A 19,920-nucleotide genomic window follows, 5' to 3' on the forward strand; every position below is an offset into this window, starting at 1 on the left:
AAGATTAAAAAACATGTTTGTCTGTAAATAATTTCTACCCAGAACTCCTCAAGTTGAATAACTTTAACTTCACCTGGTTCAAATTCTGTAAAAATAAACGCCTCCTGTTAAGCATATCCAATTATTAATCAGTTAATATACAGATCTGTTCCACGTTGTATGAAGTCAAGCAGAAACCACTGAGCTTTTCACATATTGTAAATATTTTTCTTAGCTGCAGATGATCAAAACGTTCTCTAAAGAAATGCTGCTATTCCATTTTAGGCAATAAAACATTTATTTTCACTTTTAAAAAAAGGAATGAAATACTTTGTTTATATTTTTATGCATTTCTAATGTTGCATTAAAAAAAGGCCTAAGTGGTTAAATAAAAAATCTCAAAACAATTTTTAAAAGTACAATTAATCGATTAATCGCCAGAATAATTGATAGATAATGAAGTTGTAAAATAATTGTTAGTTGTAGCCCTAATTAAATATACAGATTCTCTGCTGGATGCCAAATGTGGAAAATATTCTTATAATTTTTCCACATTTTGTGACTTTACAGCCTCATTTCAAATTGTATTGATTTAATCTCTTTTCTCAAAATGCTAAACACAGATTTCCCACTGAGACAATGTGGAAAAAATGACAAAAGAGACAACAATCTGATTGTTTTCTGCCTGTTCTGGTTTCTATTTTGTATTTATTTTATTTATTTATTTTTGCATTTTAAGCTTTAGATCAGGTGTGTCCAAAGTGTGGCCTACGGGCCATTTATGCCCCCTGAAATGGTTTTGATCGGTCAAATCAAAATTTGGCCAACAAAATATTTTTTAAAAACTGAATATTTGAATATTGTCCGTTTTTCTTGTCTAAAACCGATTTTTTTAAATTTTAGATCTTAAAGGATTTATAGATTTAATAAAAAATATATTAGAGAAGATACACCTAAAAAAAGGGGATTTTTTTTTCTCTTAATAATTCAGATGTTTTTATAAAGACACCATAAAAAAAGGAAAGTAAGTTAAAGGGCCGGGTTGTCACTGATGCATTTAAAGAACAAAAACAGTGGGAATTTTCAGTTTTGATTAATTTAAGGCAGAGTTTCTCAGCCCTGGTCCTCATCGCCCCGCGGCTCTGCATGTTTGAGATGTGCCTCTATTCCAGAGCAGCTGATTCAAATGATTTCATGACCATCAGGTACTGCAGAAGCCTGTTAATCACCCACAGATACAATTCAGGTGTGTGGCAGAAGGGAAACACCTAAAACATGCAGGGCGGGGAGGTGCGAGGACCGGAATTGAGAAACACTGATTTAAGGGAAGAATAGTTCAAACTTACTTGAGCAGCTGATAATCTGGCTGAGCCACAGCACAGTGGACAGGAGGACCCTTAGGCCACTGTCCATGGCGGCCTTTGACCCCAGCCAGCGGCCGTGTTGCCTGGAGCGCGCGTCCTCGCCCGCTTAGAAAACCTGAAACAAACGCAGAGAGAAGCAGACACACTAGATAAATTTAAAAAGCAGAAAAAAGGTGCGACTTTATAGCTGGAAAACTGATTTTATTACACACATCTTGTTCTTGTAAAACATTCCCATTTTAATAGGCTTAATCTGGAGGTCACTAAATTAAAAATGTGATTTATTACATTAAGCTGCACACAAAAACTGCATTTAATCATATTGTTGAATTTAGTGATATTTATAGATGCTCTGGTGGAAATGTAACGGTAAACCCAAAAATAATATTTCCAATCCAAATGTCAGTTTAGCCTGGACGATATGGCTGAAAAAGTATCACGATACAAGCATTTCATATCAGTCGATATATTATAATTACTAATTAGTTTTTTGTTTTAAATATCTGAAATACTGCTGGACGGGGGCGACATTTCCTGTTCTATCCACAGTTTTCACTCCATCCATCCATCCATCCATTTTCTTGCACCCTCGTCCCTCGGTGGGGTCGGGAGGGTTGCTGGTGCCCATCTCCAGCTGGCGTGCCGGGCGAGAGGCGGGGTCACCGTGGACAGGTCGCCAGTCCGTCGCAGGGCAACACAGGACACACAACCATGCACACACACTCACAGCTAGGGGCAATTTGGAGAGGCCAGTTAACCTGACGGTCATGTTTTTGGACTGTGGGAGGAAACCGGAGAACCCGGAGAAAACCGACGCATGCACAGGGAGAACATGCAAACTCCATGCAGAAAGACCGGGGCCGGGAATCGAACCCAGAACCTTCTTGCTGCAAGACAACAGTTCTACCAACTGCGCCACTGTGCAGCCCCAGTTTTCACTCCACACTATTTTTTTTATTTTTAATCAGTTATAAGGAACAGAGAGGAAACCTTAAACTGCTGCTGTAAGTTACTCAACAGGTTGTTGCCAGGCAACCAAAGAATGGGTGGGTTGCTAGGTAACCAAAGAGTGAGTGAGTGAGTGAGTGAGTGAGTGAGTGAGTGAGTGAGTGAGTGAGTGAGTGAGTGAGTGAGTGAGTGAGTGAGTGAGTGAGTGAGTGAGTGAGTGAGTGAGTGAGTGAGTGAGTGAGTGAGTGAGCTGATTCCTCCAACTTTTCTAGAGGTTGTGAGGCTACAGCTCTGTCAGTTTTGTTTCGTTTTTTATTTAACATCAATAAGTCAAATTTAACACACCAAGAATACAGTAAATCAAAAGTCTTGTAAGAAATGTTTAACGATAAATCATCATCAGCTTTACTTATAAATCGGTTTAACACCAGAAACAGCAGAAACAAAGTGAAGAACATCAGTAAAATTACACAGACAAAAAAACGTTTTTTATTACGTAAAGTCACGTCTGAGTTGGGTTGAAGGTCAATGAGTAAAAATAAATGTTAATATAAATGATACAATAAGTGAGGATATAGGGTGCATTCACACTGCAGCCTGAAGTGACTCAATTCCGATTTTTTTGCCGGGGTCGTTCACACTGCCAGTAAATGCGACCTGTATGTGTTCTGCAGTGAAAACGGGCAAACGACCTGAAAGTGTCCCGCATGCGCAGTAGAGGGCGCCATAGCGTCAACGTTCTCAGCGTTCTGCCAACCGCCATAAAAAGAAGAAGAAGAGCTCAGTGTTTGAGGAAGTAAACATGGAGGCTAACGGTGGAGCATAGCTTACATTTGAAGTTGTTATCCGGCCGGAGCAGCAAATTAACAACTTGATCCTCATATAGTTCGTCATGGTTGTTGTTTTTCTTCCCACTTGCGCGTATCAGGAGCAGAATAGTGAGATTTGTTGAGAATCAGTGACGTTCAGTTCGGATGAATGCAGCCAGGACGTTAAGTCGCATTTGAATCGGATACGTATCGGATATGGGTCACATTCGAAAAAGAATCTGACCTGTGTTGTTCACACTGCCATGAAAAGATCGGATACAGGTCACATTACGTAAAAAAAAAAAAAAAAATCGGAATTGGGTCACTTCAGGCTGCAGTGTGAACGCAGCCATAAAGAGTCTCCTCACTTCTAATATCCCCTCTTGTCCCACCGAGTTTCTCCTCACCAGCCAGAGGATGAGAGGAGGCGCGTAATTAGGAGCATTCCTCCATCCTTTTCAACTCAAACCCTCTGAAAGCTCCTCCTCCTCCCGGCTTTGATCCCCTGCTCCTGGTTGGTAACCGGGCCCGGAGCCTCAGGCGGCTCAGACAATGGCCGCCCAGCTGTGACATTCACGCTGATGCTCCGGCGGCTCGCAGCCACCGGCGTTCGGGGCCGAGGGGGGTCAGAGGGGAAAAGCGCGGCGCCTGGGTGGGATGGCAGGAGGTGAGCAGGTTTCTAACCCTCATTCTTCAGGCTGAGAAGTTGTTTCAAACACCTGACAGTCAGTCAGGTCAGTTTGCTTAGCCTCCCGGCGGAGAGCAGGAGCTCATTTTCAGTTCCGACGGAGAAAAACTCAACTGATAGGAATTTAAAGCAAATATAGAGAACAGAACACAAAATATTACCAAGTGTGTTTGGTGCAAAAAGTCTTAATACACTTTAAATAAGACTAAACTAACGTAGAAAGATATGGGAGCTTGTTTTAATTCTTTAATATTTATGAAAATCACAGAATATTTCACTGTTGACATCGGATAATTTTTTTTAAAATGAAATAATCTGCCAATGTAGCCAGTATTTAAAAAAAATATTAAGGAATTATTTACTTGAATCAATCTTCTATCTTACTGAAAAGTTACTTGTAAGTTAGATTTTTCTTATTCAGATGTAATAAGATATTTGCACTGGAAACTAAACCAAAACTACTTGGTAAGATTTTGAGTTTTTGCAGTGAATAAAGTAAACACAGCTTGTTAGAGAAAGTACACTGCAAAAACAAATTACTACCCAGTATTTTTAGTCTGCTGTCTACTGTGGATGTCTTAGTACACAAAAACAGTTTTTCACTTAAACATGGGAAAAATTTCTTTATTTTAGTGAAATTATCTGCTTATGTAACTAAAACCTTTTCATCAATATTAAAGAATTGGTTTGAAACAAGCTCCTAAATCTCACCGAAAAGTGAATTATAAGTTAGTTTTGTCTTATTTCAAACGTGCCAAGATATTTGCACTATAAACTAGACCAAAACTAGTTGGTAAGATTTTGTCTTTTTGCAGCTTGGTAGAGTAAGTACACTGCAAAAACCCAAAAGTATTTTTGGTCTAGTTTCTAGAGCAGGTGTGTCAAACTCATTTTCATGTTGGGTCGTATCAAAAATCTGAATGTTTTTAAAGGGTCAAAATGTATTGATAAAACCCACTAAACTGTTAAAATATCAATAAACAGCTGTTTGTTTCAGGATTCAATAAGTGTTTCTTAAAATTAAATAATATTGAAAATCTTTTCACACTCAGTGATTTTTTTTTTTTTTTGCAATCAAAATCACAGATTTTCTGATGCTAATTTAAAAAATATTTGTAAGGAATTTTTATTATATTTACGCTAATGTATGGTGTTAAACGTGACTTTTTATCAATCGCCGTATCGGTCACGGACTGTAACTTTACATCAGGTAAGGCTGAGGCAGCAGTCACTCAGACCCAATGTTTTTCACCAACTTCAGGAAAAAATTGCAGTAAAAATCTGAAAAAAATGTTGGGATCCATTGATTTTGTGTGAATTTTGCAGACTAACTGATGTAAATTGGAGTCTAAAGGGCCACATAAAAAGTTAAGGCGGGCCAGATTTGGCCCCCGGACCTTGAGTTTGACACGTGTTCCAGAGCAAATACCTTAGTACACTTGAAATAAGACTAAATTAATTTGTAGCAAAATATAGGAGTTTGTTTAGGTCAATAATTCATAATATTGATGAATAACTTCTAGTACCAAAGACAGATTATTTTCCCCATTTTTCACCAATATTAAGAAAGTATTGACCTAAAACAAGCTCGTATATCTTACTGAAAGTTACTTATGAGTCAGTTTTGTCTTATTTCAAGTGTACCAAGATATTTACACAACAAACCAGATGAAAAATGCTTGATAAGATTTAGTGTTTTTTTAAAATCCTCCAATGAACAGCAGAATCAGCATGTCGTGCTGTTTAAACTGCACAGTTTAATTCTAATGCTAATTAGTTTAAATGTCAAAACTTCAGCCTTATTGATGTCACCCGACTCCGTCTCTTCATCGGAAACCTGACAGAGAAGAGGAGGAGGAGGCAGGAAATAATAAACTCTTCCAGCTCCTGGCTCACGCCCCCTTCTCACTCCGGGGTCAGGGGTCAAGAAAGAGCAGAGGGAGAGGACAAACCAGCGGGTGTCTGGTGACCCCGGGTCACCCTCGCTTCTTACTGTTTCAATCACAAACCAGCCTTTTATCCCCATTTTAACACACAGACTGGTGAGCAAAACCTGCCAGTTATCAACACTAACTGAAGGGCTGGACAATAAATAAATAAAATATCGCAATATCAGCAGATAATAGAATATTTAATATATGAAACAGTCACTAAACCACACAGCATTCTGGGGGATGAAGACAGAGGAAAGAGTTTAGCTGATCAACCTCTCAGAGTGAGCTAAGAAAGGTTGGTGGAACTAACTCACTCACTCACTCTTTCGTTACCTAGCAACCCTCTCACTCTCTGATTCCCTAGCAACAACTTGTTGAGCAACTTGTGCGGGAGCAGTATAAAGTTTTGCCACTGTGCTTCATAACTGCTTAAAACTAAAAAACGAATCAGTCTGTGCTGACCTAAAGAAGCTAAAAAAGGCATTAAAAGTTAATTTCTCTATAAAAATCAGTCGCTATAGCGACTGTTTATACTAAAACATGGTGTGTTGTCATACTTTCAACAACAACAAATGCTAATGTTGTATCCACTTATGTTGTGGCTTTTAAAGAGAATCTGTCAGAGTCAGTATCAGGAGGAAAAAGCTTTAGAAAACCCATAAGTGGGAAAATCAGCTACAAAACATTTGCTTAGTGATGCTATCTGTGCTGTTTTAACCCCAACAAGCTAACAATGGTATTAAAATGTCAACTCCCTGATCATTTCTCTTGATTTTAAAGAGTAAAACAGTGTTTTAGAGAGACTATTTCTTACACATGGTGTGACATCATCCTTTCTTTCAACATAAAAAAGACCACCTACTCCAGGAAGGGTAATAAACTACTGCTAGTTTGAATGTTGGTTTATCCTTGTGTAAATTACTCAAATAGAAATCTGAATTTGTCAAAGCTAGAATCTGGAGGCAAAAGCTTTACAAAAACCATACATGGAAAATGAGCTACGAAATTTATGTTAGCAGTGTTAACCCATACAAGCTAAAGATGCTAACTGTGCTAACCTCAAGAAGCTAAGGATGGGGTTAAAATGTCAACTCCCTGATCATTTCTCTTGATTTTAAAGAGTAAAACAGTGTTTTAGAGAGACTATTTCTTACACATGGTGTGACATCATCCTTTCTTTCAACATAAAAAAGACCACCTACTCCAGGAAGGCTAATAAACTACTGCTAGTTTGAATGTTGGTTTATTCTCGTGTAAATGACTCAAATAGAAATCTGAATTTGTCAAAGCTAGAATCTGGAGGCAAAAGTGTTAACCCATACAAGCTAAAGATGCTAACTGTGCTAACCCCAAGAAGCTAAGGATGGGGTTAAAATGTCAACTCCATGACCATTCTTCTTGGTTTTAAAAGAGTAAACAGAGGTTTAGTGACTGTTTATTCTAACACAGGGTTTGACGTTAGCCTTTCAATAAAAAATAAAGTCTAAATGTAAAAAAAAAAAAAGTCCACTTACTTCAGCAAGGCTAGAAAACTATTGCTAGTTTTCACATTATTTTATCCTTTTATATTACGGCTCTTAAAAATAATCTTGGGAAATGAGCGACAAAATTTGCTGATGCTTGAACTCCCACAATACGTCCAAAACTGAGTTAGCAGGTAGCACCGTGCTAACAGTGCTAACCCCAAGAAGCTAAAGAATGGGTTAAAATGACAACTCCATGATCATTTTGTCTTGGTTTTTAAACAGCGTTTTATAGTGACGGTTTTTTCTAAACTCCTGGTGTGACATTAGACTTTATTTCAATTTTAAAAAATGATGACATGGAAGCTAGAAAACTGCTGCTAGTTTTAATGTTAGATTATCCTCTTAAATTATGGGTCTTAAAGAGAAATCTGAAAATTAGTATCTGGAGGCAAAAGCTTCACAAAAAACAAAATATGCTCTCTGATGCTACCTGTGCTAACTACAGGAAGCTAATAATTGTATTAAAATGTATTTTTCCTGTTTTTAAAGAGTAAACCAGAGTTTTACAGTGACTGCTCTTTCTTACACATGGTGTGACATCACCTCTTTCAGCAACAAAGTCAGACGGCTTACTCCAGCAAAGCTAGAAAACCACCACTGCTTTGAATGTTTTATCGCAGCTCTTAAAGATAATCTCTCAAAATTAGTGTCGGGAAGCAAGAGCTTTACAAAAAGTCCAACAGTTGGGAAATAAAGTGCAAAATTCCAGCTGTTGCATCTCCAAACAGTGCAGAACATTTGACTCAAAAAGAGACAAGAAAGCTGATCAAAATGGAAATGCAACCCCCTCTCGTACACCGAAACCTATCATTATTGACCAAGTATCTGGAAATTTGATGCTTGGGCTCAGAGTCACACCTCAGGATGTATATTCTTTGCATTTCCAGCTCAGGTTTAAATGTGAGCATGCTCAGTCAGGCACATCAACCCACATCAGACAGAGGCTGGCGTTTCTCCATCTCACAGGTCGCAACAAGCTCTGCACGCTGCCCCCATGTCAGCGCTGGAAACTCCTGCCTCTGCCGGAATAATGATATATAATTACAATGATAACAACAGTGCTGGAACAATGCACTGCCAAGCATGGGCACTTTGGCACAAGGTACAGTAAGACACCGGAGATGATTCTGTATCCGACTCTTATTTCTACTCTCATCTCGGCTCGTACATCCGTTGGGCCGTGAACTTCCAAATGGATGCCCTTGTGTAAACACACACAGCTGCCTTATCGGGCCGGTCGATCTGCCGCAACGAGGAAACAAAGGGGCATCATTCCTGGTTCTTATCTGGTTGGTTTTTTCCTGTGACATCCGCCACCATGAAGCGTCCTGCTCAGTGGAGACAGACACCATGAGACCGACCCCTCTGAAGGCGACAGCCGCCGCAGCAAAAAGAAACCCACGCTTCCTCTCAAGACTAAACTCGGAGTGGCTTTTAAATAAAGGAACCCAAAGGATGAACCAAGTGCTGCTAATGTTTTAAAGTGTAGCTAGCAAAGCCTCGTCACTGACAAAGTTTGAAAAACTCCAAAGTGGGTGGAGCCAATAAACCCTAGGGGGTGTGGCTAAGTGGGGTGGGCGGGGTCACAGTGGGTTTTTCCACACTGATCAGTTAGTTCCAGCAGTAAAATCTTACAGAAATAATTGATCTGTGTGGTGACTGCGTTCAAAAGTTAAAAAAAAGTTAAGTGCACCATCTTCTGTCTCAACGCCAAATGTTTGCCAACTAAAACGGATTTCTGTTTACTTAATGCAAGGCATCAACTTTCAGCTATCTCTACTTATAAACATCTCTGAATCTCAGTGTAATTTATGTTGATGCTCTTATTTTGAAATGTAATTTTCAACAACCAACATATTTCTCACAAGTCTGAACAGGAAGTGCCCCGCGCCATCTTGGTAGGAAAGCACAGCGCAAAGCTTAGATGAGCCACGACTTCCAGACCAACAAAGAGAAATTACAGCTCTGGTGGACATTAAGAGACACTTAAAATCACCAGTTTCTCTGATTTTACTTTTTATAGGTCTATGTTTGAGTAAAATGAACATCTTTCTTTTATTCTATAAACTACTGACAACATGTCTCCGAAATGCCAAGCAGAAAATTTTGTATTTATTTGCAGAAAAGGAGAAATGGTCAAAATAACGGAAAAGATTCGGCGCTTTCAGACCTCAAATGATGCAAAGAAAACAAGTTCATATTCATTTAGGAAGAACAATATGAATGTTTTAACTCAGGAGTTCAGAAATCAACATTTGGTGGAAGAACCAGGAGGTTTTCTGAGCTCTTAGTTTTTTCTAGACCTGTATATTGGCGCTCTTGACCAATGTGCAAGAGAAATATGAACAAAATGGCTGCTGTCAGGATCAACCATCATGAGATAGATATCAGATGATGTGGACAAGCTGCCTCCCGTCTCCTACCAGGACACAGTTCACTACTCGGTGCATTAATGTCCAAACTTTATGTCACATGGGCCAAAATCGTCAAGTCAAAAGTAGATGAAAAAAATAAATAAGTAAAGTCAATCAAATGAAGTAGTCATTTTTTGTAGTAGCGGTAAATCCAAAAATTTAAACAGGATTTTGCATGTTTGCTCTATTTAATGCATCTAGTTGCGTCACTTTCTGTTAAAAATTTTACTGCATTTACCCAAGTTTAATAAATTGGATTAAAGTTGATTTGGAAGCAGCAAAGTCACAATTTTAGCAACAGACATAGTTCTATTTATTATAAAAGCTGCTATTATATTAAAAAAACACAATACTTTGGCTTGTTGGAAGAAAATTATGTTTGTTATAATTTCACCCTCATCACAATAAAAAGTCTCCATCTACATCAGTGGTTCTTAACCTAATTTGAGGTACCGAAACCCCCCAGTTTCATATGCGCATTCACTGAACCCTTCTTATACCCCGACACACAAAATACTTTGCGGTATTCTGATTTAGTAATGTAATTATATTAGCTGTGTTACCACCCCCACGCCACTAGAGGCAGTAGCAACCCCGAAAAGGAGCAGATTTAGACTATAGAATTTGGTAAAAACTGTGAGTTTTGCTGAAAGACATAAGCTCAAATTCATGGTGAGAGTGGACCTGAGTGAAGTTGGCCGCCCCACCTTCTTCAAATCAGACAAAATTGGTGTCAAACGTTGTGCTACGTTTGTGCTGGTTTGTGCAGCAAAAATTTTCGTTTGTGCCGCTATCATTTTAAAGATATAAAGAAATGTTTCTAGAGGTCATCCAAGGTCAACCAGCCCCCCACCTTCTTCAAATCAGACAAAATGGATGTCAATCAACTAGGCTTCGTTTGTGCAGCAAAAATGTTCGTTTGTGCTGCTTTGGCTTTGAAGATATTAATGAAAGTGTAAAGGTCAAAAGGTCAACCAGCCCCCCCACTTTTATGAAATCAAACAAAATTAGTGTCAAATGTTAGTGCTACGTTTGTGCTGGTTTGTGCAGCAAAAATTTTCGTTTGTGTCGCTATCATTTTAAAGATATAAAGAAAGTTGGATTTCATAAAAGCTATGGGGCTGGTTGACCTTTTGACCTTTACACTTTCATTAATATCTTCAAAGCCAAAGCAGCACAAACAAAAAATGTTTGCTGCACAAACCAGCACAAACGTAGCCGAGTTAATTGACACCCATTTTGTCTGATTTGAAGAAGGTGGGGGAGGGGTTGACCTTGGATGACCTCTAAAAACATTTCTTTATATCTTTAAAATGATAGTGGCACAAACGAAAATTTTTGCTGCACAAACCAGCACAAACGTAGCACAAACGTTTGACACCAATTTTGTCTGATTTGAAGAAGGTGGCGGGGCCAACTTCACTCAGGTTGAGAGTGGAGCTCTTTGGGCTGCTCCGCAGCTCTGATTGGCTAAGCAATGTAACGCGGTCCTCTGGAGCAAGTGATGGCAAAGCGGCGCGTCATCACGACTTTACACAAGTGGCAGAGGCTCCGCCGAACCCCTGAGACTGACTCACCGAACCCCTGGGGTTCGATCGAACCCAGGTTAAGAACCACTGATCTACATCAAGTCTCTGAGCTTTTCACAGTAAATTCAAGCTGCGTTACTTTTCAAATCTTTCCAGCGCTTCCCTTTGGAGGTAAAATAAAACTGAAGACAGTTTCATTTTATTATGTGACATCATTTCTTACTGCCATTACTGTTAACAAAAATATCCCAATAACAAAAACTAACATAAAATATGAGACCACCTTATTTTAAACTACACAGATCAAGGTCATTGAGCTATGAGGAATAATAAATATTCATTACAGTGAACAAAACAGCTTGTGTTGAGGTAAATTATCTTCCTGGTCAAATTAAACGTGCAAGTATTATGAAAATGTTACATTTTTACACGGTTTTGTACTTCCATTTGGGTCTTTCCCGCTTCTAAAAGTAATCCAAGCACTTAGAAAAACAATCATACCTTTTGGTGTCTGGAAAATGAGTCGCTTCAAAAATCATCTGAATTCAACGTCACAAATCAGCAGGCACTGCACCGTTACCTAGCAACCACAGCAGAGTTCCGCCCGTTCCCTAGCAACCCAACGTGAGCTCCAGCATGTTTGGCCAACTAGTTTTTATGTGCCGTTTAGTGGCTACATTTTGTTGCTGACTTAACAAAAACCACTTGCTGCATTCTTGTTGATTGCACAGAAGCCTCTATTAATGCTTTTCAAAGATGTACGGTTGTATAATGGCTCATTTGTTTGCAGCCATTTTTACAGGAGAGTGTAAACATCGAGTTGGGGGCGTGGCCAGGAAGGAACAGCTCATTTGGATTTAAAGTGACAGGAGACTGTAAAGCATCTCATTCTGAAAGGAGCTTGAGAAGCTGATTCAAATCTCATCATATAAGAATGATTTTGTAGAAAAATGTAATTCTTTAGCCCACAAATCTATCCTAACCTATTCATGGAAACATAAAAGGACACCTTTATGCACAACATAATCACCTGACTTTCTCTCAGGAGTCTTTACAGAATATCAAACCTTTCCAAACCTTGAAAAAATTTTTTTTTAAGGATTTCAGGCACTAAAATCCAACCTGCATCTAGGAAATCATCTTAAAATCTAGGAACCCGACGGGATCCCTGGTGATGACACAGGAGAAAATAAACACAAAGCCTGGATCCCCTCAGGGGAGGGAAACAGATCGGAGTCATCAGGCGGGTAGCACCTGCGCTTTGTTTTTCTTTTTTAACCCTCCAGCCTGTAGGAACTACTTAAAGCCCCATTTACCCCCGTCATGTGGGGCAGGGCCCACATCCCTGTCGTACTGGGTAAATGGGGACAAAAGCATCAAAGAGCCGGAGGGCAGAGGAAGAACAGGTCACAACTTGGTGCAGGGGGCCCGGCCTGTTCGCTGCACAACGCCGCGCCGAAAGCAAACAGAAGCTCATGGATTTGATTACTGACACCGATCGGGTCCAAATTAAACCGGGGATTCATGTAAAAACAGCAGGGCGAAGCAGATCAGCGGGGCAGAAGAGACGGAGCAAGTCTTTTCTGAAACGGTGGTCTAATCTGACCCGTGATTCACACACTGAACCTGTCGGCACTCGCCCCGCGTCTCAGCGACCGGCGATCCGCAGCGAACACATTCCTCCGATCCACAGAGAGACGAGGAGCAGAAACCCGAAAGAGACGGCAGGTAGTTCAGCACGGAGGGACGGGAGGCGACGGGGCAGATGGGTAAAAAGAGGGCGAACGGGTAAAAAGAGGGCAAACGGGTAAAAGGAGGGCAAATGGGTAAAAGGAGGGAAAATGGGTAAAAGCAGGGCAAATGGGTAAAAGGAGGGCAAATGGGTAAAAGGAGGGCAAACGGGTAAAAGGAGGGAAGACGGGTAAACAGAGGGCAGACGGGTAAACAGAGGGCAAACGGGTAAAAGCAGGGCAAACGGGTAAAAGGAGGGAAGACGGGTAAAAAGAGGACAAATGGGTAAAAGGAGGGCAAACGGGTAAAAGGAGGGAAGACGGGTAAAAGGAGGGCAAACGGGTAAAAGGAGGGCAAACGGGTAAAAGGAGGGCAAACGGGTAAAAGGAGGGCAAACGGGTAAAAGGAGGGCAAACGGGTAAAAGGAGGGCAAACGGGTAAAAGGAGGGAAGACGGGTAAAAGCAGGGCAAACGGGTAAAAGGAGGGCAAACGGGTAAAAGGAGGGAAGACGGGTAAAAGGAGGGCAAACGGGTAAAAGGAGGGCAAACGGGTAAAAGGAGGGCAAACGATAAAAAGAGGGCAAACGATAAAAAGAGGGCAAACGGGTAAAAGGAGGGCAAACGATAAAAAGAGGGCTAACGGGTAAAAGGAGGGCAAACGGTAAAAGGAGGGCAAACGGGTAAAAGGAGGGCAAACGGGTAAAAGGAGGGCAAACAGTAAACGGAGGGCAAACGGTAAACGGAGGGCAAATGGGTAAAAGGAGGGCAAACGGGTAAAAGGAGGGCAAACGGGTAAAAGGAGGGCAAATGATAAAAAGAGGGCAAACGATAAAAAGAGGGCAAACGATAAAAAGAGGGCAAACAATAAAAAGAGGGCAAACGGGTAAAAGGAGGGCAAACGGTAAAAAGAGGGCAAATGGGTAAAAGGAGGGCAAATGGTAAAAAGAGGGCAAACGGGTAAAAGGAGGGCAAACGGGTAAAAGGAGGGCAAACGGTAAAAGGAGGGCAAACGGGTAAAAGGAGGGCAAACGGGTAAAAGGAGGGCAAACAGTAAACGGAGGGCAAACGGTAAACGGAGAGCAAATGGGTAAAAGGAGGGCAAACGGGTAAAAGGAGGGCAAACGGGTAAAAGGAGGGCAAACGGGTAAAAGGAGGGCAAACGATAAAAAGAGGGCAAACGATAAAAAGAGGGCAAACGATAAAAAGAGGGCAAACAATAAAAAGAGGGCAAACGGTAAAAAGAGGGCAAATGGTAAAAGGAGGGCAAATGGTAAAAAGAGGGCAAACGGTAAAAAGAGGGCAAACGGGTAAAAGGAGGGCAAAAGGGTAAAAGGAGGGCGAACGGGTAAAAAGAGGGCAAACGGTAAAAAGAGGGCAAACGGTAAAAAGAGGGCAAACGGGTAAAAGGAGGGCAAAAGGGTAAAAGGAGGGCGAACGGGTAAAAAGAGGGCAAACGATAAAAAGAGGGCAAACGATAAAAAGAGGGCTAACGGGTAAAAGGAGGGCAAACGGTAAAAAGAGGGCAAACATCCACGCCTCGATTTCCTCATCCTTCGCTTTTAATTGAGCTCAGAGAATCAGAACCACTCAGAAAACTTTTAATAAAATTATAAAGAAACATGAATGACAATAAAGTCAATGTGAGAATAAACTTTATGGTACTAATATCATTATTATGGTAACATGACTTTATCCTCGTATTATTTTGACTATTCTTGTAATATAACTATTTTTGGCATTACTAGAACTTTATTCTGGTAATATTTTTACTGTTTTTCCATAATGATGTAATTCTTATATTATAAATTTATTTTCCTAATATGATTTTAATCTTATATTTGTATTATTTCCACTTTACTCTTGAAATTTTATTTAAAAATTTTTTTTTCTTATTATGGCTCAACTTCATTTTTATTTACAATTCTTCAGGTACAACAACTTCCTCAAGAAGCAACTTAAACTTTCTAGCAAAAACGATTAAAAAAATTAGCAATTTTGACTGCAACTTTTTGAAAAGGGCTTCACAAAATCAGTAATTTTATTGTGAAAGAATAAAAAAAACGTTGCAACATCCTGGAGGGGCTGATTATGGGCTTCTTGAATCCATCTGGGAGGAAACTAATGAGTGGAGACACAGATCTTCAACTCCGTCTGATTAAAGACTTTATTAAAGGAGGACAGAAAGGGAGGGAGGGAGGGAGAGGAAGACGGTTGGAGTTGGAAAGAGGTGAAGGGAGTTGGGACGAGAAAGCAGAGAAATTTTATCCAACAGAGGTAGAAACCACAATGCAAAAGCTAGCTGCTTTCTTGTTTGGACAAACAACAACAACGTCCTCTTTTTCCCAGCTGTTCATGTTCCCCTTAAATGCATCGCGATAATCATTTCATATCAGTCGATATCAATAATTATTGATTAGTTTTTTGATTCTAAATCTCTGAAATACTGCCAGCCTGGTGTCGTCACCTTTCCCGTTTTATCCACACTTTTTGATCCATGACGTTGTATTTTTTGTTTTCAAGCAGTTATGAGGCAACAGTGGAGAAACATTAAACTGCTGCAGCGCCAGCCACTCAAAAGGCTGTTGCTAGGCAACCAAGGAATGAGTGAGTTTCTAGGTAACCGGAGAGAGAGAGAGAGAGAGAGAGAGAGCTAGTTGGCGTTTTCCATCTGCCTACATAAAGTCAATAACACTATATATAACCACAGACGTGTTATCATGTCAATAGATAAACGGTCCAATAGAATATTAAATACATAGAATATTTACTGGACTCCGATCCAGAACCGCACAGCATTCTGGGAGATGTAGGCAGAGCCAAGGCTTTAGCCACTCAACCGCTCACAGCTAGCAAACCAGGTTGCTGGAATCAACCAACTCACTCACTCTTCTGTTACCTAGCAACTCACTCACTCTTCTGTTGCCTAACAACCCACTCACTCTTCTGTTGCCTAGCAACAACCTACCGAGTAACTGACGCAGCAGCAGTTTAAGGTTTTGCCGCTCTGCCTCTTGAAAATTAATAACAGTGTGGAGTGAAAACTGGATAAAACAGGAAAGGTCACACCACCAGTCTGGCTGTATTTCAGATATTTAAAACAAAAAACTAATCGTTAATTATCAATATTGACTAATCTAAAATGTTTTTATCGTGATAAGATTTTCAGCCAAAGAAGGGAAGGAATTAAACTCCTTATGTTCTGGAAAGATGGTCAACCCTCTTGAAATAGGAGAAAACTCAGGTTTTTAAGATCAACCAACGTCAGATTTAATCATTAATCGATAAGAAGCGTCGGTGCCTCAGACAATGGAAGCATGTGTTTGGTGTCCGGACGGAGCATCAGCCGTCCTGGAGGTGACAAAGAGGCCAAGGCGGCCCCAGAGCGCTCTGACGCCACAGTCCCTGCGTCCGCTGCCGTGGAGTGGGATCAGACAGGCGGAGGAATGAAAGGCGAGGCCCTCGGGGATCAGACAGTCACATCCCACAAAGCCCTGTTTACCAAGGACACACACACCCCCGCCTCCTCCCAGCAGCGCCTCTGTTCACCCTAAAGCCCGACTCTCCCCGAGTGCCAGGGCCGGGACCTGGGAGACGGCGCTAATTCCAGCCTGAGGCGCAGAGAAAGGGAGACGGAGCCGCTGAATGGTACAGTATGTGAAACCCCGTCTTAATTGGCGATTGTTCTGGAACGTCTTGTTTTTCCTGGGAATCTGCGAGGCGGCCCGGTTGTTTCCCAAGGTCCTGAACAGCGGGGATTAACCGCGGGGAGGAAACTCAATAGCGCCTCGGACACTGGAAACAGATCTCCGAGTATCGCCGCCAAACAAGGCCACCTTCAAGACCTTTTGCAAAGCGCATGTAACTAACAACCCTGGGCCTTTGTCTAGGCCCTCTGGGCGCTTCCAGCTGATTTCACAGGCCTTTCAGCGCAGACAGAAAGGTAATGCTGAGGGATGGCAGGAACGTCTGTGGGCCCTTCTTGGCCCGTTCCAACCAAAGTTAGTTCACCAAAACGAACACAATGACAAAAAATGTAATAAAAACGGTAATTAATGGGGAAAAACTATAACTGGAATACATTGTGCGTTTATAAATGTAAAACTTACTGAAATTATAGCCATGCTACAAAGACGTAGCTATCATGTCTTTAATTGGTTTTTGGATTAACCAATTAATAATTTATTAGAAAATGTGCTTAACAGGCATTTTTTCTTACATAATGTGAACCAAGTTAAGCTAAAATGTCACTTGAGGAGTTTTGAGAAAAACAAGTTTGTTTTTATTATCTTAAATACAAAATTTATAAATTTTTTATTCAGTTTTGACTCATTTACTTCTCTGAATATGTTGTTTTTTCAGTAAATTGCCCTTTTTGAGTTTGTATTCCCCAGTTAACAATTAATCTGCTCCTGAATTAGGTGACAATTATTTTAAAAAATTGATTAATAAAAATAAATCACGATTAATCTGATTGTTTCGTTCATTCATACAAAAATCAACAGAATTTCACTGCCTTGTACCAAAGTGTGTAAAGGATTACAATATGTAAACAATCAATCAGATTAATTAGAAAGAAGGGTTTTTATCTTAAAAAACTTAAAATTTTATTATTTTTGGTTTAATTACTGCTCTAAATATGTTGGGGGTTTTTAAGCAACTTGCCTTTTTTTAAATTCTGTTGACTCAATAATCAATTAATCACAATTAATCGTTTCATCGCTACAAAAATCAACTGAATTTGACTGTCTTGTAACTTTATAACCGTTTTGGAGTGGGTTAAAATTAGTTTCTTCAAACAGAATCTGGTCCAAATTGTGATCGTTTTAACTGAATACGAACAGAAGTTATCAAAGTTAACCAAAACGATCAAAACAAAGAGATCGGATCCAGCTGCCGTGGTTACGATGGGTTCCATCGTAACCACGGCAACAAGCTCCGTTCAGCTTCTTCCTGATTGGTTCCCGACGCCACAAACAAAAAGGTTCTCAAACTGCGGTACCGGTCCCACAGGTAGTACTTCAGTTACCCTAACGACTATTTTAGTAACCGATTTTTCTGATGATCAATCAGATAAAGAAAAATGTAATTTAGCCTCAATTTTTTTACACAATATTGGAAATACATTGAAAGAGTAAAATAAACAATTAAGGTCTTTTTTAAAATAAGGTTTCAAATGTATGTAGGGGTGCAACTAATGATTATTTTTGTAATCGATTATTCTGACGATTAATTGGTTAATAAAATTGGCACCGTCCAATTAAGGCTCTTTTCCTTAAAGACCTTAAACTTCTTAAGGTTTTTTTTATACAATATTAGAAATACATTACAATATGCAAATTAATAATGAAATATACTAAGCAATAAATTACTTTTGCAAACAAGAACTTAATGTAATTTCAGGATGCAAAAAGCAATAATATTAGAAATCAGTTATTTCTGATGATTCGTTGGATGAAAAATTCATTTTCCAGATTTTTTCATTTAGCTTAAGATTTATAAAGCAATATTACAAATAAATCTAAAGAGGCAAATACATAAGTAAATCCCCTTTTATAAATAAAAAACAAACAAAATGTAGCAATATAGCTTTCCTTCAGTGAACTTTAACCAGGTGAAAATGTTTTGGGTAAAATATTTGCTTAGACAAAGATGTTTTTATCTGAAATGCAGAGTGAATTTGTATGTTGCACAGTTTCAGCTTAATTACTGCTCAGAACATTTAATCAAATCTAAATGTTCTCTCAGCAAACGGCCTTTTTTCAGTTTCTGTAATCCAGTTAACGATTAATCGATTCCAAAGTTAGTTGACGGTTATTTCAATAATCAATTAATCGCGACTAATCCAATTAAAATTGATGTGGCGGCCAAAGAACAAAAGCAGCAAAAAAGACGAGTTGAAGACCAGTAAATTGATTTTTCAGCTCTGAATTACTGCAGAAAAGACCTGAATCCACCGGTCCATTAAGACACCAGTGCAACCAAATCCAAAGTCTTCTTATCGATCTGAAACGGCTCGATTCCAATCCCATCACCCCGACAATGTCAGACTTGTTCTACTTTCATATGTGGTTCTAGTTTGAACTAATCCGACTGGCTTCAACAGTCTGAACGGTCATGTCGCATTTTTTATTTTAAGGTTTTATTGGCTCTAGTGGCCTTTATTTGATAGTTAATTGACAGGAAAGTGGTTAATAAGAGGAGAAGACATGCGGTAAAGGCGGCCAGGCCGGGAATCGAACCTGCGACAGCTGCAACGAGGACTCAGGCCTCCATATGTGGTTGTGCTGAACCGCTGCGCCACCACAGCACACCCAGTCATGTCGCATTTTAGCTGATTTTTACGTCGTTGACGTGAGACCCGCATCGTAATTTTGCACCAGAAGAAGTCAGACACGATAAATCGGGACGTAAACGACTGAAAATCCGAATAATGAAAGAACCGCATCAGGTCACAATCACACCGAGTTCTGACATCCAAGCAGGCTGGAGGTTCACTTTTTCTTCTCAGCTTCCTTCATATTGTTCTGATTGTGTGACAAAAATGTCGACTCCAGTTGCGCAACAATTTAAAAATGGATCCAGACGCGGCGCCCGTCATAAACAAAGTGCTGCTGTGTGACGTCAGCGTTCTTCTTCTGCGCGCTTCGTCAACCGTTCACACAGAAGTTTGATTGCTGTTGCGTTTCATTAAAAGAATGAATAACCATGCAAAAAACAACAAAAAAAAGATTTCAGAAAAATTATTTAAAAACTTGTAGAAGTCGACTCCACGTCTTAAAATAACAAACAAAACAATATCAAACAGAAAAAAATCAATAATTTTCTAAAATTAATATCTTAAAATATGCTAAATTCATAAAAAATGTAATTTGGCCTAAAACATGTTAATCACAAGCCTCATTTTTTGTTGTCGAAAGTCTGGACTGGTGTTTCCACCCTGGTTATGTCATCGCTATGGTGGCTAATCATCGTTTTCTTAATTCTGATGATTGCCAGAC

The 19,920-nt window shown here is 39.8% G+C and overlaps 1 protein-coding gene across 1 annotated transcript in view; it reads right to left on the reverse strand.

The window, feature by feature from the left end:
• Nucleotides 1-19,920, reverse strand: part of cdon (cell adhesion associated, oncogene regulated) — a 63,296-nt gene that overhangs the window by 30,431 nt on the left and 12,945 nt on the right. The window contains exon 2 of the mRNA XM_008426440.3: nt 1,326-1,458. Coding sequence (XP_008424662.1) covers nt 1,326-1,392 — 67 coding nt within the window. The 5' untranslated portion in view covers nt 1,393-1,458. The remainder of the gene's footprint in view (nt 1-1,325; nt 1,459-19,920) is intronic.

Source organism: Poecilia reticulata, chromosome 13 (genome assembly GCF_904066995.2).
Source record: "Poecilia reticulata chromosome 13, P_reticulata-male-v2, whole genome shotgun sequence".
NCBI classification, from domain to species: domain Eukaryota; kingdom Metazoa; phylum Chordata; class Actinopteri; order Cyprinodontiformes; family Poeciliidae; genus Poecilia; species Poecilia reticulata.